The sequence below is a fragment of the Pleurodeles waltl genome, chromosome 3_1 (assembly GCF_031143425.1).
Source record: "Pleurodeles waltl isolate 20211129_DDA chromosome 3_1, aPleWal1.hap1.20221129, whole genome shotgun sequence".
In the NCBI taxonomy this organism is placed as follows: Eukaryota; Metazoa; Chordata; class Amphibia; order Caudata; family Salamandridae; genus Pleurodeles; species Pleurodeles waltl.
In genome coordinates, this window is record NC_090440.1 from 1010188259 (window position 1) to 1010208612 (window position 20354).

The following is a 20354-nucleotide window of genomic DNA, read 5'->3' on the forward strand; positions in this document are numbered from 1 at the left end:
GGGGCATTTCCTGTCGCTGGCGCTAGGCCTACCCACACAAGTGAGGTATCATTTCTATCGGGAGACTTGGGGGGACGCTGGGTGGAAGGAAATTTGAGGCTCCTCTCCGATTCCAGAACTTTCTGTCACCGAAATGTGAGGAAAACTTGTTTTTTTAGCCACTTTTTGAGGTTTGCAAAGGATTCTGGGTAACAGAACCTGGTCAGAGCCCCGCGAGTCACCCCATCTTGGATTCCCCTAGGTCTCTAGTTTTCAAAAATGTACAGGTTTGGTAGGTTTCCCTAGGTGCCGGCTGAGCTAGAGGCCAAAATCTACAGGTAGGCACTTTGCAAAAAACAGCTCTGTTTTCTGTGATGTGTCCACGTTGTGTTTTGGGGCATTTCCTGTCGCGGGCGCTAGGCCTACCCACACCAGTGAGGTATCATTTTTATCGGGAGACTTGGGGGGACGCTGGGTGGAAGGAAATTTGAGGCTCCTCTCAGATTCCAGAACTTTCTGTCACCGAAATGTGAGGAAAACTTGTTTTTTTAGCCACTTTTTGAGGTTTGCAAAGGATTCTGGGTAACAGAACCTGGTCAGAGCCCCGCGAGTCACCCCATCTTGGATTCCCCTAGGTCTCTAGTTTTCAAAAATGTACAGGTTTGGTAGGTTTCCCTATGTGCCGGCTGAGCTAGAGGCCATAATCCACAGGTAGGCACTTTGCAAAAAAACAGCTCTGTATTTTGTGAAAAAATGGGATGTGTCCACGTTGTGTTTTGGGGCATTTCCTGTCGCGGGCGCTAGGCCTACCCACACAAGTGAGGTATCATTTTTTTCGGGAGACTTGGGGGAACATAGAATAGCAAAACAAGTGTTATTGCCCCTTATCTTTCTCTACATTTTTTCCTTCCAAATATAAGAGAGTGTGTAAAAAAGACGTCTATTTGAGAAATGCCCTGCAATTCACATGCTAGTATGGGCACCTCGGAATTCAAAGATGTGCAAATAACCACTGCTCCTCAAAACCTTATCTTGATCCCATTTTGGAAATGCAAAGGTTTTCTTGATACCTCTTTTTCACTCCTCATATTTCAGCAAATGAATTGCTGTATACCCAGTATAGAATGAAAACCAACTGCAGGGTGCACCTCATTTATTGGCTCTGGGTACCTAGGGTTCTTGATGAACCTATAAGCCCTTTATATCCCCGCAACCAGAAGAGTCCAGCAGACAAAACGGTATATTGCTTTCAGAAATCTGACATCGCAGGAAAAAGTTACAGAGTAAAACATAAAGAAAAATGGCTGTTGTTTTCAGCTCAATTTCAATATTTTTTTATTTCAGCTGTTATTTTCTGTAGGAAAACCTTGTAGGATCTACACAAATGACCCCTTGCTGAATTCAGAATTTTGTCTAGTTTTCAGAAATGTTTAGCTTTCCGGGATCCAGCATTGGTTTCACACCCATTCCTGTCACTAACTGGAAGGAGGTTGAAAGCACCAAAAATAGTAAAAATGGGGTATGTCCCAGTAAAATGCCAAATTTATGTTGGAAAATGTGGTTTTCTGATTCAAGTCTGCCCGTTCCTGAAAGGTGAAATAGTGATTTCAGCACCAGAAACCCTTTGTTGATGGCATTTTCAGGGAAAAAACCACAAGCCTTCTTCGGCGGCCCTTTTTTCCAATTTTTTTGGAAAAAACTAAATTTTCACTGTATTTTGGCTATTTTCTTGGTCTCCTCCAGGGTAAACCACAAACTCTGGGTACCATTAGAATCCCTAGGATGTTGGAAAAAAAGGACGCAAATTTGGCGTGGTTAGCTTATGTGGACAAAAAGTTATGAAGCCCTAAGCGCGAACTACCCCAAATAGCCAAAAAAGGGCTCAGCACTGGGGGGGAAAAGGCCCAGCAGCTAAGGGGTTAATACGTGTCACCAGCAAAAATTGGGGAGTGTCTCAATAACAGACACTTTATTAATGCTTTTATTAACTGCATGACCTCAAATGGATCCATGAAAACTGTAGCCTTGTTGTAACCAAAAGTTTGTACATTTTTTTTTGCTGATGTTGGTTGGGAAATTAAAAGGATTAAATAATTAAATATTATAAAAGGCTCCATTTAGTTAATCTAAATGTCATGTCCCTTCTTGTGATTTCAGTGAGTATTGATACATTTTTTCTTATGGTACTTTCTTTTGGACATACTATGCACAGCAGTTCATTTATCATTTATGAAAACACCCTCACTCAATTTTATGAAGTTCAAACCTTATAATGAGTCTTACCTCTTTTTCGGCATCTTCCAACTTCTTTTTCTTACTTTCAGGCATCAAATCATCTAACCAGCTTAGTTCCCGTTTGGTAAAAAAGAAATCCATAAGTTTTCTTACAAAGACCAATGCTAAAACCTGTGAAAAATATTCAGAACACAGTAAAGTAAGTTTTAAAATTGGTTGTCAAATATAAAATACAGGGTTATGATTAAGGAAGATTTTTCAGACCCGGCATTAGTGATACATATCTCTAGTGCAGTTATACATGATCCAATGACACTCTGGCCCAGATTTACAAGAATCTGGCGCATCACTGCTGAGTTGCCAGATTTCTTCCACCCCCCCACCACCTAACGACAAAATGGATGCGCCGTATTTACAATACGGCGCACTATGGCGTACGTCAGCCCAATTGTGTCAAAATGTTTGACTCTATTGTGGTGCTTTGCAGCACTGGTTTAAAAAATGTTGACGTTGTGCAGCAAAGTGTGAGGAGGCCCATTGATTTCAATGAGTGCGTCCTTTGAACGCCTGCTATGAGCAGTCATTAACAATGATGCCAAAACAGCACAATTAAATCTTGTGGATTTCATTGCACCTTTTTTGAGGGCTTCCTAACACTAGAATGCCCACCTTGCATACATTATGACTGGTGCAGACATAATGTGGTGCAAGGGGTCCCAAAGTGACACAATGCATGCATTGCACCATTTTGTAATTATGGCGCGGCGATTTTTGCCTTGTTGAGCCACATTAGCATAAAAAATGATGCTAATGTGGTGCAAGGAGGCGCTAGGGCCTGGTAAATCTTGCCATCTGTATGCAAGTGTAGGAGATAAACCTGAGACACAGGTAGGTGCTGAAGATATTGTAATGCGGTTAAATGCTGAAGTTATTTAGATGTGACATGCACATGCAGTACATATGAAGATTAATACATACATGTATTATTATACTTATGTATAATTTGAAAATACCATTTTAGCTGAATTGAGGGGGTTTATTATCTACATTTATTTTAGCAAGCAGGGTTTGTTACCATCACTTTACAAAGTGTACCTGAGTAAGACACTTGGTGATGAGCACATTACGGTGGCAACATTTTACTATAATATTTTATAAAAAATTTGTGCAGCAGAATAAGCATTGTGCTCTCACTACAAGTAACAGCTTTGGACTCATCAAAGCAAATTAGCTGAAACAGGTCAAAGTTTAATTGTATGTAGCAAATATGTATTTTCAGGAATATTTTGATCTCTCCTTCCTGTGGTTTGGCTCTTAGATGACTGCCAGCTTGCGCTGGTTAATTTTCAGAAGTTTACTAAATCACAGATCGTTGGGGTTCAGGGAATTCAAGTGCCTGGGTCACTGAAGTGCCAGAGACCTATACCCAAGATTTGAAAGGGCCATCCAGTGAAGTAAAAGAAATCCTTTACGGAGTCCTGCATAACTAACACACCCAAACAAGCATTTTAGAATGCACCTTTGAGTAATCCTTTTAGGGTTTTGAGTCGTATATTGGCTTCATTTACTAGATAGCCCTTTAATCTGTTGAACCTCTTTAGTTTTGTTTGGTTAGAGATGGCTAAGTGAAGAATTCTGTATACTGTGGTGTTATTTTTCCCTACGTAGTAGAGGTCTTTACAATAGTATGGCTTGTGACAGGTGATTGGATCATAAATGTAATCCTTGAATCTATCCAGTGCTAAGAAAATGTGTTCATTTGAATGTTGTGTGGTCTAATTTTCGAAAGCATATGCAAAGTATGGTTGTCTAATTTTGCACACTTTAGTGTCCATCTGTAAGTGTTTTTGAAAGCTAAGCGAAAAACAAATTGTATTAGTTATTACATAGTACCACTGGTGTTAATTCCCTTAGCCAAAAGAAGTTTTCCTGTTTTAACTGAACTAATATTGAGGTATTACTGCTGGGTGGAACCACGCCAGAATCTGGCTAATCAAATACCTGCTATGCTAAGGCAATTGATATTGTTCATTTCAGATACCTGAGTGATCAGCACATGAATGTAGATCTTGGCATCATCTATATACATTTGAAAATGCGTCTGATATTCCCTGCGTGAGATAATGCCTCTTTTTCTGTGGTCAACCCTATTTTCTTTGGGCTACCTATTACCTGGTAGTTTTATAACTGCTTTGAACTGCTGTCCAGTCACCAAGCTATATGCTCTTGCCCCTAATGCATGGAAAAATTGGGTACCTCCTAATTGGCATATTTACACTGGTAAGGGCATAATATTTGGTGAAGGAAACACACCAATGGCATGGAGAGTTATATAGCACATATTGTGCCAATCACTAAGCTGCAAAAGAAAACCTGTGTAGCCTGACACCTGCAGGTTTTCAATCTACAATTCAACCTGTTAAAATAACCTTTTTTGACAGGAAATAATCTACTTTTAAATATAGATAAGTCACCTCTAAGTAGACTTTGGAGCCACAGGGTAGTGTGCCAAGTATTTAAAAGTTGTAGAGGCAAGTAATACATTTTAGCATATAGGTGCAAACAAAATCCCTCAAACGATTGTTTCACTGTGGAAGGCTTTAGCTCTTCTATGAACAAAAAAAAACATCCAGATAAAATAGTAATTCTGCTATATTTTGTTAGGTGTGAATTACAGAGATGATTTGCCACTATTTATAATGTTTAATACATAGCAAATTCAGTGATGATGTCAAATGTTTAAGAAATATTTAGGAAAAGTAACCTTTAAAATGTTAAACTTTACCTGTCTGAACCCCCAGAAGGTTAATTAGCATTAACCTGTCAGCAGCTAGCCCCTGTCACTGCTTCTCCTTAATGAGGTGTGAAAACTGTTCCCAGAGCAGAAACAATGGATTAACTCTTTTGGCAGGATGACCTTGGTGTGAGGTATTTCAATCCTATCAGCTCAGGAAATGCATCATGGGAGGGTTCAGAAACATAATTACCTTGAAAGGGTCCAGAGTGAGACCTCCCCATTCATAGTTAAGATTAAGAGGAGACCTGGTGAAGAGAAGTGTTTATTCCTTGGACAATCTGTAGCCAGCTTGGAACCAGCCCATTGGGAGGGGGAGCTGGTCCCAGACCCAGTTCGATGTAATTGAAGAGTGGGGAACTGCTTATTTCTCTAAACACACCCTGGCTACAACAGCAACAGCATCCAAGGACAGAAAGATGGTACTATCTTAGATGTGCTGCAGAATAGTGGACTGTGGGATAGTTTGTTTTAAGACAAACAGGATGTGCAGCAAACATGGGAAAGGTTGACTCTGGGAACCTTATTCTCTTTATTAGTCACCTGCACCTTCTGGCTAGAAGACTGGGCTTGTTGGTTGAGATCTTGATGGAGACCTGAGAGGGAAGACGTGCCCCCACTTGCACCCAGGACAGAGAAATAGACGTCAAGGGTCAGTTGGCTGACCTTATGTGTGGCTACAGGGACACAACAAGGTGCATGTTTACTTTCTTCTAAAGTGCCCAGGTGACTAGTAGGAACAGAGCCTTGAATGGACCTTGGGAGTGGCCTCTGTTAAAGTGAAATATGACCCCCAAGTGCTGTTCCTGAGATCCTGGGACCCAGAGCTGTGTCTAAATGGACTTCTCCTAATAAATCTGAAATATTTAGACTTTTTGGGCTTCCCGATTTCCTCAGGACAGGAATCAAACACCCAAGCCAATATATCTGATGTGTCACTTCACTGGACTGAAGAAACAGGTTTCTCTGCAGGGAGCTTCTTCACAGCAGTAAATCTGTTTCACCGGGGCCTTGGCAAGAAGGTATCTCGACTCATGAAACTCATTGTTGGATAAAGCCTGAAACCTTGTCCTGCTGGAGGATTTTGAGCTCTGAATGTAGAGTCTTGACCGGGGGAAGGCACCAAAAGTGTCTGACCGATGTGAGAACTTCTCTGGGTGCATCATTTGAATTTTCCAACTCAGACCTTTTCCCCAAAAACAAAAGGCTTCAGCTGAACCTCACCCAGTAACTATCTGATTTCAAGAGAACTTTCTAATATACAAGCCTTCAAACTTGCCCAGTTGGAGGATTTTGACTTCTATTTCAGAGACTATGGGTCATATGCATAAAAGCATTTTTGCAGTGAGAAACAGCTTGATTCACAGAATGTATGTACAAAGGACAAATTGTGATATGGTAGCATATTACAGAATTGCAATCTGTGTTTAACGATTGAGTATTTGTAAGGGGTGTGTTTAGGTTGTCCCTTCCAAATACTGAATTGCAGTGCTGTGTATGAATATTTTGCGCCTTGATTATGGTCACAAATCGTTCATTTTTCACTGCCACTTTAAATGTGGTGGTAACCTTTTGCAAATGGGAAGGGGTCCCCACAGTCCCCTTTGTGAATATTGAAGCAAATATTTTTAAGAGTAGGTAGGGTCTACTCCCTACACTTAAAAATGAAACTTAAATGTTTCCATTTTTTTTTTTATTACATCCTGTTTTTCTTTAAGGAAAATTGGCTACATTAAAAAACATCCTTTATTAAAAAGCAATCACAGAAATGGTGGCCTGCTGACCCCAGCAGGCCACACTTTCCTATGAGGGCTGTAATTCCTAACGAGTCGCAAATTGCGACCTACATTATTAATATTCATGAGGTACGTCGATTTGTGACCTATTAGGAACTGCTATTTAACACTTGTACATTTTTATACATTTGGAATTGTGATTTCCCAATTGTGATTTGATAAGAATCACAAATAGGAAATTGTAATTTCTAAATTCTGTACATAAGGCTCCCAGTCCCAAGTAGAAACTTCAGACTGGGATGAAGCTGGTCAATGTGTCAGACCCACACTCCATAGAGGTCAGCCTAAAATCTTGCCTAGGACCCATCTACCATGACCATAGACTGTCATTGGTGATTAGCGTTTAGGGGCTGATTTACAAGCCCATTGCACCGCCAGTGTGTCACTTTTTATAAGGGAAAAAGTGATGCACCCGCAGTGCAAGGGGACTATAAGTAATCCCTCAGTGTTTTGTGACACTGTGTTTCCTTAAATATTCAAAAATTCATATCTTTAAAATTCATATCCAATATTAGTTTCCTGTTGTTTATTTTGGTCTCATTTTGTTTATTAAAATGTACTTTATTGTTTAAAATGGAGTGGGATTTTTATGTTCTTGTGTTTTTTTACTTTGTTATTTTTGTGTCACTTCTAAATGCTTCACACATTTTCTTTAGGTTAAACCTGTCGGCTCTGTGCCCTTGTTACAAGGGGTTGAGCTCAGGTTTAAATTCCAGAAACCTTTGACTAAACCTAACAGGTAAGTGACAACAAGGATTATTAATTAATTCTCTTATATGTACCATTTGTTGACCTTGGTCTCTGTTTATGTTTTTTGTTTGATGGAGGTTATTATATACAATATGCATATTGTACTTGGATAAGTATTTTCTAGCATGACCTCTCTGCCTGAAGGGCGTGACGGTTGTTTTATGCTGCTCATCAGGTTAATCTATGATGAGTTAGTTTCACAGTATGATTTACATAATATAGAGTTTGGACTGGTTCTGACAAGTTGCTTTATCATGGTTTGGAGAAACATTTGTGATTAGTGAGTGGCTGGGCTGAACTTGTGGTCTTAAAAAGAAATGTATGAAGTCAAAAAATACCTAGTGGCATAGCAAAGGATTGATGTATCCTTGGGCTTTCTAGAATACATAGGGCCAGATTTAGGTTGGCCTTGCGCCATTCCAATGCCATGTAAGCATAATTTTTTTATGCTAATGTGGCATTGGAAAGGGAAAAATGCTGCACCATATTTACATAGTGGTATAATGCTTGCAACCCCTTGTGCTACATTATGCCTGTCCCAGGCATAATGTATGCAAGAGGGGCGTTCTGGTGCTAGGGGGACTGTAAAAATGGTGCAAAGGAATCACTGACATTCCTTTGCACCATTTTTATAAGCATTTTCTAACACCTGCTAAGTGCAGGCATTAAAAAGAGGCTCCCATTGATTACAATGGGCCTCGGGGTCCTTTGCAGGGTTAGCGTTTTTACGCTAATCCTGCAAAGCGATGGACTAGCATAAAAAATGATGATGCTAGTCACCCTAACTACTGCCATGGTGCGCCATATTTTAAGTACGGTGCTACCATGGTGGCATTAGAGGGGCGCTAAAAGATGCACGAAAAGTGGCGTTGCACTTGGTGCAGCTTCACTTTTCATAAATCTGCCCCTAAGTATGCCCCCCTGAGGATGCCACATTTAGCCCTCAATTCGACTTCGGCGGTCTTTTGCGAAGACTGCTGTCAAAGCGGGTGCCAAAAGCCTGGCCAATGGCTGGTGAGAGGCGGTTCAAACACCATCGCCACGCCAGAAAGTACTCTACCCGCCATATTACGAGCAGTAATATGGCACGGTGGCCCTTGCACAGCGGTGCAGCATTGGTGGTGGAACCGCTGACTCCCACCCCCTCCAGGATGACCACCTCAACGTGGGCTGCTGTGCGTCCCAGACAGGTAAGTGGGCCTACCAGAAGAGGGGTATGTGTGTGTATGGTAGGTGCATGTGTGTGGTGTGTGCGTTTGTGTGTGACTGTATGCATGCGTGATGTGTTTGTGTGTGAATGTATGCAGAGGGGGTGTGTGTGTGAATGTATGTGGAGGGGTGTGTGTGTGTGTGAATGTATGCAGTGATGTGTATGTGAATGTATGCAGAGTGGGTGCGTATGCGAGCGAGTGAGTGGTTGTGCATGTCTGTGTTCGGTTGGGTGGGGCTGTGTGTTTGTGTTCTGTTGGGTGAGAGTGTTTGGATGTATGCATGTGTTCGGGTGGGAGTGTGTGTCTGCAAGTGTGTGGACGTGTGGGGGGTGTGTCTGCAAATGTATGGACATGTGGGAATGCGTGTGCTGGAGACAGTATTAGCGATTCCTGTACACCAGGTGCGTTACTGCCAGGGTCTTTGGCATACCGCTGGCCTAGAGGAGCTCACCGCCACCTGCGCTGGTCCAACAGCACCGGCGGGACTGGTAGCGTTGTGGTAGTTTGGCTTCGGCCGAACTTGTAATGTGGTGGTCTTTACCCCATGACTGTGGTGGTTTTAAGACCACCACACTCATAATGAGGGCCTTAGTGTATGTGTGGCTGTTTATATTAAGAAATTCACTATAGGAGCTAAACACAGTAAAGGCGTATTTTACATTAGTTATGTTGCGAACTGGATGTTGGACTGTTCACACACAGATTGAAATTTCCTACTAGCAAAATACCCTGGATTACTGTTTGCATACGCATGGTTAGTTTGAAGATTTCAGCCAGGAATTATGCATTGGTAATGAGTGGATGGTTGGTGGTACATACCTGTAACGAAAAAGATGCTATTTGGATGATTAGAACTAAAAGTCATCACACATTCAAAAAATGTATACTAACTCTTTAGAGTGTCTGTTCTGGACAACTGATATAAACTAGAGATAGAAACTAGACCAATTAAATTTTTCGCTTTTCTATTCACAATTGTGTGTCCTAGAGAAAACAGGCATTCAAGAATTATCACACAACATCATCAGACCTTGTTTGTCACAGGCCAAATACAGTACAGTCACTTTAAATGTGTAAAAGATGGAATTTTAGATGGAGTGGGCATGTTTTAGTTCAACTTGCGGGAACAGATTGACCTCAGTTAAAAGTCTGAGTGTGACTGAAAAAATTGTCACATTTCTTCATTTTCTGGGATCAGCTTGATTAACTCAAAACATAGAAGGTGACTGAGTTCACTTTAAAGATGGGTTCTGCCAGATTATTAAGTTTGATATCGACCTTCACATATATCGACTGCAGAATTCTGACCACAAATTTATCATCAAGGTAATTAGATGTGGCGTTCAGAGTAGTAAATCTATACTACTTTATGGGTGCTTAACTAGTTCATATATTGGTCGTCATTATTGTGGAGTTGATACCTGTGTAAGTCGATATTTGAGCTCAATATTTTGACATACTGCTAACTGGGACTATAGGGCTTTGATGGCAGACAAGCTGTTTCCAGGCAATCACATGGCCTTATTGAGATAATGGAAGATGACTTCTCTGTTTCTGAGATTTCCAACATGGACTTCCCTCATGAGGGGCCTTTAAAATAGATGCTAAATGTGAGTTTTCAGTATACATACATCGGTGCTATTTGGTGCTTACAGACAAAGCCTAGGATTTCAAAGGATTTTGAAATCGAAAGATCTGCTTGAAAGCTCTTCAGTATCTTATCCTGTTGCTTTGCTTAGTGGCTTGTTCAAGTATTGTCTACCTATAACCAGTGCTTTAAATGGAAAAATAGACGTGCAAGTACTCTCAACCAGATTACCTGCTTGTTTCTGAGAAGTACTCTCCAATTAAAAGTGTCACGTTTTTCTTGAGAAGTGCCGGTACTCTCCTTCTCAAAATAAAAAAGTGCCGGTACTTGGTACCGGACAGTACCGGTCCATTTAAAGAACTGCCTATAACAGGAAACAATCTAGGTGAAAATATAATATATCGGTGGTGTAAATACTGTAGTGGGTCATGTTTTCGACATTGCCAAAAGTATGATATAAAACTTGGTAATTAACAAATTCACTTTTTAAGCTAAATAAAAGATGACATATGGTGCTCACAAACAATGCACCTTACTAAATATCAGTAAAAAGAAGGCCCCACAACAATTACATTTGTCATCATTTAAGTCATACTGTCTGGAATAAAGTAAGCTTACATTTTCAGGTGAATTATAAAAAAACATATAAACTTTCCATTTTGTGAAATGGACATCAGGAATTACACTGCGTGAGGAAAGACACTTGTTTTTCTTACCATCATTGGAAAGACGATAGCCGCTCGTGAAGTCTTTATCACCCACAGGAGCACAAGGCAACTGAGCTGAATTACAGTGAAGAGGTGAACTTTGCGGAGAGGAACGTGACGCAGGTAAATAAAATCGGGCTGGTGCTTTGCAGGCATCCAGAAGAGCCTGATCCTGTCATACAGCTGAAAGGAGAAAATGAGACGTATGAAAGCAGCCATCTGCATACAAATTGCTTAATGTAAGACTCGCCACCACCTGCAGTGCTTAATTTGTAAAAAGAAAAGAATATGTCAGGGACCTCGTCATGATGCCACAGCAGCTGGAGCCACCTATTAACCTTTCCAGAGCTGCCACATGACAATACCAACACACTTACTCACCATTACACTCCTACAAGGTTGACAACCCAGACTGTTCCTGGCACCCATAGCCATAAGTGTGGGTTGGGAGCAGGTATTAGTCATTTGTAATGTATTGTGAATGAATTAACAGCTGTTGAGCTTATCACTAAATTAGACAGCAGTGCCACCATGTGGCAGACTGTCATAAGGGCCGGTGTTCACAACTAAGTGCCACTGGAAACCGCGGACTCAGAGTAAAGAAGTTCAGACATACATACCAAACATGTGCTGTCACGTTGTCATTAGCACAAATGCTTTTGTTTTCTATTTGTTTGTATTTTCACACCTCTAGGCCACAGCTGAACCCCAAGCACACATGCAAAGGTGTCCTATCCGTCATTATGCAAAGGTGTCCTATCCGTCATGTAAGTGTTCAACACTAGTTGGAGTGCATTCATATTTTCTCTTGAATGCTTTGAGGAAATACACGTTAGAAGCACTTACTCGTTTCTGAATTTTCAGTATTTTCTATTATGGTTTTCTGAGTATTCTCCATCAGTAACACTTCCCTGGAGATTACACTAGCAGTCAGGACGACATAGAAAGGAAATTTGACACATCCACGATATTCATGGGGGTGTGTAATGAATTGGAATAGCTATACTGCGGCCTCGGCAATGCTGATATAAATACATAACACGGCACACGTTAAATTGGTGAATTCAGCCCTTGGCGCCAAGCCGCGGGTCCTTTTATTAACCCCGCTCGTTGCGTCAGGAGCGGACCAAGGGCCATATCTAGGAACACATTTTCCGTAAAGACAGAATGGGTAAAACCCTTTGCTACATCTGGCCCCAACTTCCTTATCATGGCAGGGGTCCTACTGGCGCAGTCCATCCCGTGCCGAGATGAAAACACCCCTACGCGCCAATATCACATGGGCGCAACATAACATTCCTCGTTTACCCTAAAATAAAATATAAAACACACAAAACAAAACAGCCTTGCTCTGAGTGCGAATTGATTTCAAGAGTCTATTTACATACATAGTCCTTCAGCTTCAAAGTGACAGAAGGCGAGGACGGAGATTATATCGGTCCATCCCTCTCCTGAGTATAATGTCCATTCCAGGGTTACCTGATGGAAAACTGGTGGTTACCACTTCATCCTGTTCTGCTCCCTCGACTCTGAGCGGGGTACTCACATGCAGTTGTGACCCACTGGGAAACACCGCTGAGTCAGAAGCTGAATCTCCAGCTTCAGAACGACATCTCTCACTATCTTCCTAGCCCAGTCATGATAGCACCGGCACCCCTGAAGATGCTGGCTCCGTTGCCGGCTTGTGGTATCGCTTAAAGAAAGACACGTTCCTAGTCAACATTTCAGCACCTTTCTTAACAGAAACCAAAGTGCCCTTGACCACTGTCCACGGATCCGCCTCAAACGGGAGTTTGATATTTCCTCCTGGATGGCGATTCTTCAACAACTCTCCCACTCGTAGATCACGGATGCATGCTCTCCTCCTCTGAGACATTCGATCATTCTGCACCTGGCGGGAATGTAGTCGGGTGGCGACGTGCTCACTGAGCCAGGTGGGAACATTTACGTGAGGAATGGTGTCTCTAACTCCCAGTAACATGCACACCACACTGGGAGCCATACCCGTTGTGACATGAGGTGTTAACCTATATTCTCGTAAGAATTCAAATAAGGAACATTCCAAATTCTTGCCTTGAGCCACCGCAATTCTCAACACTTTATTTAAAGTTCTCATAAATGGTTCCGCTTCCCCATTGGCTTGAGGCCAGAGAGGAGTTATTTTCCGATGACAGATGGCATGGGAAGCCAGATATGATGCAAACTCATGACTGGAAAATGGAGGACCATTATCTGTTCTCAGTTCCTGCAGGATTCCATGGGTGGCCATAATCTTCTCCAGGCAGGGCACCACTCGTTCAGTGGTGGTGGAATCCAGTACCTCCACCTCAGGATATTTTGAAAAATCATCTATGTCAACCAACATGTGGCGACCATCAGGTAAACTGCCCAGATCGGCACTGGCCCTATGCCAAGGAGTTGACGGAATGGGCTCCGTGAGGATGGGCGCCGGAGGATCAGCCGGACCAATCGTTTGACACCTAGGACATTGTTGTATGGTTTGTTCAACCCTGGCATCCAGCCCTGGGAACCATACCTTGCTCTGCAACCTTGCCTTAGTCTTTATCACACCTTGCTGAGCAGCGTGAGCCAGGTCAATGGTCCTTTGCTGCAGTGCCTCGGGTATGACCAAACGACTGCCCCGCAATAGGAATTCTACTGACGATACTGCCAGTTCCTGTCTGACACAGTACAATGATGATAGAGTGGCACTCGCCTCCGCTGTCCTATGAGATAGATTGTGCTTTAACAGGTGCCACTTCCCATCTCGAACACATGATATAACCAGCTGTAGAGCTTCATCAGCTTGCGTAGCTTCTTGAATGTCTTTGATGGATATGGGAAGAGGTCTTGACTGCTCCACTACTAGTCTCACGTACTCTTCCACCTCATCCACCTCCTCTTCCTCCTGGGCCGTGAAAGGTCTAGCATGTCTTGAAAGGTAATCAGTTGAATTTTGTGCACCACTTCAGTATACTACTGATAATTGATACTCTGCAATTGGAGAATCCACTTTTCAGTCCTGGGTGGTGCTTGGGAAACAATCAATCAATAAATCAAAAAATTTAATTAAGTGCACTACTCACCCGTTAGGGTCTCAATGCCCTTGGGGGAGGGTTGCCGTTTACTGCTCAAAAAGACATGTCTTGAGGTGCTTTCTGAAAGTTAGGAAGTCCTGGTCTTGCGTAGGTTGGTGGGGAGGGAATTCCAGGTCTTGGCGAGGTGGGAGAAGGATCTGCCGCCGGAGGTGGTGCGTTTGATGCAGGGGACTGTGGCGAGGGCGAGGTCAGCGGAGCGGAGAAGTCGAGTAGATGTGTGGAAGTTTACTAGTTCGTTAAGTAGCCTGGTCCAGTGTCGTGGAGGGATTTGTGAGCGTGGATGAGTACTTTGAAGATGATCCTTTTGCTGATGGGCAGCCAGTGTAGGGATCTGAGGTGAGCGGAGATGTGTTAGTGGCGGGGGAGGTTGAGGATGAGACGTACGGCTGTGTTCTGGATTCGCTGGAGTTTTTTCTGAAGCTTGGCTGTGGTACCAGCGTAGAGGGCGTTGCCATAGTCCAGTCTGCTGCTGAGGAGGCCGTGGGTGACCATTTTTTTTGTTTCTAAGGAAATCCATTTGAAAGTCTTCCGTGGCATGCGGAGGGTGTTGAAGCAGGAGGACGATATGGTGTTGATTTGCTGGGCCATATAGAGAGATGAGTCTAAGACGATGCCAAGGTTGAGTGTGTGGGTGTTGGGTGTTGGGGGCGGTCCGAGGGTTTTGGGCCACCAGGAGTCGTCCCATGCTGTCTTGTTGGGGCCGAATAGATGATGATTTCTGTTTTGTTGGAGTTAAGTTTGAGGTGGCTTGCTGTCATCCATTTGGCGATGTCGAGGAGTCCAGCGTGCAGGTTTGTCTTGGCAGTGGAAGGGTTCCTGGTGAGGGTGATAATGAGCTGGGTGTCATCTGCATAAGAGATGATGGTGATTCCCTGGGGGCGGAGGCGGTTGGTGAGCGGGGCCATGTATATGTTGAAGAGGGTAGGGCTGAGGGAGGATCCCTGGGGGACCCCGCAGATGATCTTGGTGGCTGAAGACTGGAAGGGAGGGGGGCGAACTCTTTGGGTTCTTTCAGCGAGGAAGGAGGTGAGCCAGTCTAGGGTCTTGTGTTGGATTCTTGCATCAAAAAGGCGTGTGCGGAGGGTTTGGTGGTATACAGTGTTGAGCGCTGCGGAGAGTTCCCAGAGGATGAGAGCGACGGTCTCGCCCCTGTCACTCTGGTTCTGATGTCGTCTGTGCAGGCTATGAGGGTGGTTTCAGTGCTGTGGTTCCTACGGAATCCAGACTGGGAGGCATTGAGTGTGTTGTTTTCCTTTAAGAAGTGAGACAGTAGGGCGTTCACTATCTTCTCAGCGACCTTGGTGGGGAACGGGAGAAGGGAGCTAGGACAGTAGTTCGTGAGGTCTTCTGGGTTTGCTTTGGCTTTTTTGATGAGCACGTTGACTTTGGCGTGCAGGTTGCAGTGTCGAAGGAGCTGTTGATTACGGCGCGGAGCTGGGGAGCGATGATTTGGGTGGCCTTGTTGAAAATGTTGGGGGGGCAGGGGTCTGTGGGGGAGCCTGAGAGGATGGAGTTCATGTTTTTTTCGGTTTCTTCGTCATTGTTTGGGGTTCAGGTTTGTAGTTGGTTGGTGTGGGGGGGCGTTGTGCTGTAGGTCGTGTCGGTGGTGGTGACGGTGGGTGCTGATGCTGTGAAACTGTTGTGTATGTCTCCGATTTCGAGGTGAAAGTAGTTGGAGAGGAAGTTGCAAATGTTTTGGGTGTGATGGGGTCAATGGTGCTGGATTTTGGTTTGGTGAGCTCTTTGACGAAGGCAAATAGTTCCTTGCTGTTGTGTGAGTTATTGTCTATGCGTTCTTTGTAGAAGGACAGTTTGGTGGTCCGGATCAGTTGGTGGTGTCTGCGTATGGTTGTTTTGAGGGCGGAGAAATTACTCATTGAGGGTTCTTGGCGCCATGCTTTCTAAATTTTGCGGTATTCACATTTGAAGGCTTGGAGTTCTGTGGTGAACCAGGGGGCGGTCTTGATGGTGTGGGCGTTGTTGTTTCTTTTCAGTGGGAAGAGGGATTCTTCACAAGTTGTTAACCATTGTGTGAGGTTGTGGGTGGCAGTGTTGGTGTCGTTGGTGATGGGAGGTGAAGCTTGTGTGAGCTTGGCGATCAGGTGTTCTTTGGAGATCTTGTCCCACTTTCAGTAGGGTGCGGTGTGTTGTCGGTGGTGGGTGGGGATTTTCATAAAGGAGAAATGGACTCAGTGGTGGTCAGTCCAGTGGAGTTCGGTGGTGTGGGTGAAGGTGACGTGGCTGCTGGAGGTGAAAATTGCGTCAAGCGTGTGTCCTGCTGAGTGAGTGGGTGAGGTGACCAGTTGCTTGAGGCCGAGGTTCGTGAGGTTGTCCAGCAGGGCAGTGGAGTTGCGGTCGTGGGTGCTTTCCAGGTGAAACAAGATTTGTTAAACAGAGGTATAAGTGGCTTTTGGTCTGTGTGCACTACAAATGAAAGACCATATATGTACAAATGAAAATGACGACAGCTCCAATGGACAGCTAGTGCTTCTTTTTCTATGTGCGAATACTGCTGCGACATAGCTGTTAGAGCCCCCCTAGCATAAGCCACTGGTGCCCACTCTCCGTCAACACCTCTTTGAGATAGAGCAGCTCCCTGTCCTACTGGGCTGGCATCTACCGATATTTCCGTGTCTTTGGACGAGTCAAAATACACCAGGGCAGTGTCAGCTGACAATGCTTGTTTTGTCACCTGAAATGCAGCTTCATGCGTTGAGATCCATTCCCACGGGGTGTGCGCTTTCATGAGTTCCCTCAGGGGATCTGTGAGGGATGTTAAGTTTTGAATGAACCTACCGCAGTAGGTGACCATCCCTAAAAACTGAGGACACCGGTCACAGACGTCGGAGCAAGTGCTGATTGAACGTCTGCTACCTTTTCAGGATCAGGCTGCGCCCCTTACCCCGAGAAGTGGTAACCAAAGAATGCAACATCCTGTTTGAGAAACTCACATTTCTCCCGGTGCAGTGTCAGCCCATTTTGGTGCTATCTTTGGAAAATGGTGCAGAGTCTCTTGAGGTGTACTTCTATGGTGGGAGCATGCACTAAGATATCATTGCTCACATTAATGACGCCTTCTACTCCAGCCAGTACCCCTTGTATTGTGGCCTGGAACACTTCAGCCGCACTGGCAATGCCAAAACTCAGTCGCTTGTATTGTCTGAGCCCCACGTGTGTAGAGAAAGTTGTTATTGCTCTAGACTCAGGTGACATCATCAGTTGGTGATATCGAGCACAATGGTCCATCTTGTAAAACCACCTTGATCCACTGACCTCAGCTACAATGTCGCCCACAGTGGGAGTGAGATGGCGTTCCCTCCGAATGGCCACATTTGGTAGCCGCATGTCGACGCATATGCGCACCTCGCCTGGTTGCTTTGGCTTGGGAGTGACCACAATGGGTGAAACCATGGGGTTGGTCCTTCAACCCGCTCAATGATGTCTGCCTCTTCTAACTTTTTTAGTTCAGCTTCCACTTGAGGGTGTAGGTGAAATGCTATGCGTCTGTGTTTCAGTGCCACTGGATCAATGGACTTGTCTATATGTAACTTCACCAACCGTTCCTTCAGACAACCTATGCCCTTGAACAAGTCCGCGTATTCTTCTTCCAAGTTCTCCAAAGCCTCCATGTGTATGCTGAAAGTGAACGCTACCAGTTGAAGTTCTTCTGCCATTCGACAACTTAAGAGTATCCCTGTGCCCACTATTGCGACATATAATTTGGCACGAGTGGTGATCTCTTCATGCGTGATGTCTGTCGTGATTACCACTGCTAATGGGATCGGTGTTGCCGACCTGAATGCAAATACTTGTACGGTGGTCAGGAGCAGAGGGGGGCGAGTCGGTAGTTGGTGGAATGCTGACTGAACCAAAATGTTTATCAAGGCTCACGTATCGATGAGAGCGACCACCTGATGACCTGCAACCTTCACTTGGCATTTTGGAATTTTCCTCTTCAATGGGTTGTCTGGTTGGGTAGTGTGGATGACATATACAGTCCCTTCTGGTTCATTGTCATCCATGTCTGGAGCATCTTTTTCGAGGTGTATTGTTTTTGCCGCATGCGCTGTCGTTGGACCCTCTAACTTTTGCCGGGTTGTCGAATGGCAAACTTTTGCTAAATGATTTAGTTGTTAACAATTAGCGCACTGATTCCCAACTGCTGGACACTTGCCTTGATGCGGATACGCCCCACCACACATATATCAAGTGCGACTGGTGCTTGCAGGCTTATTTCTGTCTCTCTTTTTGGTTGCTCCTCCTGCATTGATTGCATTTATGGGCTCCGCCTTGATTGTTTTTGCAAGTGCCGACTCCATGTGTGCCGCCCGCACACGAGACAACTCCTTAGATCGCCCCATTGTTAACATATCGGCCATTGACATGCCAGGGACTTGCAAGATGTGTTCCCTCAGTTTATTGGAGTGACACCCTTGAATGAACTGCTCACGAATGTCATCTCCTGGGTCTGGAAAGTGCACATGCTGGCCAAGTCCCTAAGTCTGGCATAAAATGCGTCAACTGACTCTTCCGGGAGTTGCCTTGCCTGCCTAAGGAGGAACTGTTCATAGTCTGGATTTGCCAACAGCTCAAAATACGTAGTGATTGCACATTTTAGAGTCTGGTATGAGAACGCAGTGCCTTCTTTGACCACCGACTTACTGATTTGGTGGATTTCAGGCCCCCCCAAATGTAAAAGCATGGTCCGTTTTCTGTCCAGATCCACCGCCATGGCATCAAAATAATTTCCCAAATGTTCCACCTACGACTTCCATTTGGCCGCATGGGCAGACGGAAGCCCCTCAACGATGAAAGGTTCCAACGTGGGGAAAATGGCCATAGTTCTGTGGGGTCAGCGCCAGTGACTGATAGCTCAAACAGGAAAAACTAGACATTGTACGAAGTACAGGCGCACCTGTCAATGCCCGACTGCCACGTAAGTACTGGAGGTATTTAGCTTTCCATTAAGTCTTTCAGGAAAATATTGTATATCAGATTGGCCCCCTGGTGGTGCTTCTGACATCCAGGCAAACCCGACGTCCTGATGCTAGCCCTCTCCACCGCACTGTCTGATTGATCCCAGTGGCTTCTTCACAGCGTCAAACATGTGTACCGTAGATCCAAACACGTTTATCATTGGAGTCAGTGTCAATGAATGACTCACTGTGTTGCAAGCCTCCTCTGCACTCACTCATCCGTTTTTGCGCTCCACGCGATATGCAGGGGACACTGGCGGGCCACTACCAGGAGTTACTCTCTCCTTCGGAAGCAGTGCTGAATGCCCTGCCGTTGGAGTGCCTCCATCATGCAGACGGGGCAGCGCATGAGACACGTGGACTTCCAGCTACTTCTCTGACAGCCGACTTAGCTGCCCGACGAACGCTCTTTGCAGTCGGCAACAGTACTCCAGATACTGCAGCAGCAAAAGAAGGTGCGAGGTTGGTTTCCGCACCTCGTCGCCAGTTTTGGTATGTGTTAGAAATGGGGTTTCTGGTTGGCTAGGGTATGCACCTCAGCCAGGCAGAACTTACCCACCCTAGTCAGGGCAAGGGAGTTACACGTCCAAGATAACCCCTGCTCACCCCCTTGGTAGCTTGGCACGAGCAGTCAGGCTTAACCCGGAGGCAATGCGTAAAGCGTTTGCACAACACACACATACATGTGACGCAATATCCCCACCACAAAGGAAACACAACACCAGATTATATGAAAATATACTGTATTGTACACAACGTCATTATCAGACCAACATCACATAACAGTACTATCCTGCTACCTTAGCAGTTGTCAGAACGTTACACATTAGTTACCCTGCAAACTAGCAGTAGTCACATATAACACAAAGGTTACTCAGTATTCTGTAACATAAGCAGTAGTCAGGAAACACGTTATTACATTAGCACACTTGTCATTAGAATATCATAAAACGCCCATAGTAGGAACATTAGAAAATCTATGGCAAGTTAGGGAAACATATTAGCAAGTCATGCCCATAAAAGGAACATGTGCACACATATGTAAAAGCATCATAGAACAGGTGGGCAATATAACACAATTAATAAAGTCTGTAGAAAGAACTTTAGATTATAATTATATTTGTCCATTTTAAAGTACCTGGGAATGATGAAGCAGGCACCTTCCGTGCCTCGAAGACAAAGAAGAAAGGGGCCCCCAGCGCTCCTCTGCGCAATGAGGG

At 44.4% G+C, this 20354-nt stretch overlaps 1 protein-coding gene across 11 annotated transcripts in view; it reads right to left on the reverse strand.

The window, feature by feature from the left end:
• The window catches only part of SLC4A10 (solute carrier family 4 member 10), a 1044586-nt gene that overhangs the window by 62469 nt on the left and 961763 nt on the right, over window positions 1-20354 (reverse strand). For all 11 annotated transcript variants that reach the window (XM_069224249.1, XM_069224250.1, XM_069224244.1 and 8 more), the window contains exons 21-22: window positions 11070-11243; window positions 2263-2385 (exon numbers count right to left, since the gene is read on the reverse strand). In XM_069224249.1, the coding sequence (XP_069080350.1) occupies window positions 2263-2385; window positions 11070-11243 (297 nt within the window). The remainder of the gene's footprint in view (window positions 1-2262; window positions 2386-11069; window positions 11244-20354) is intronic.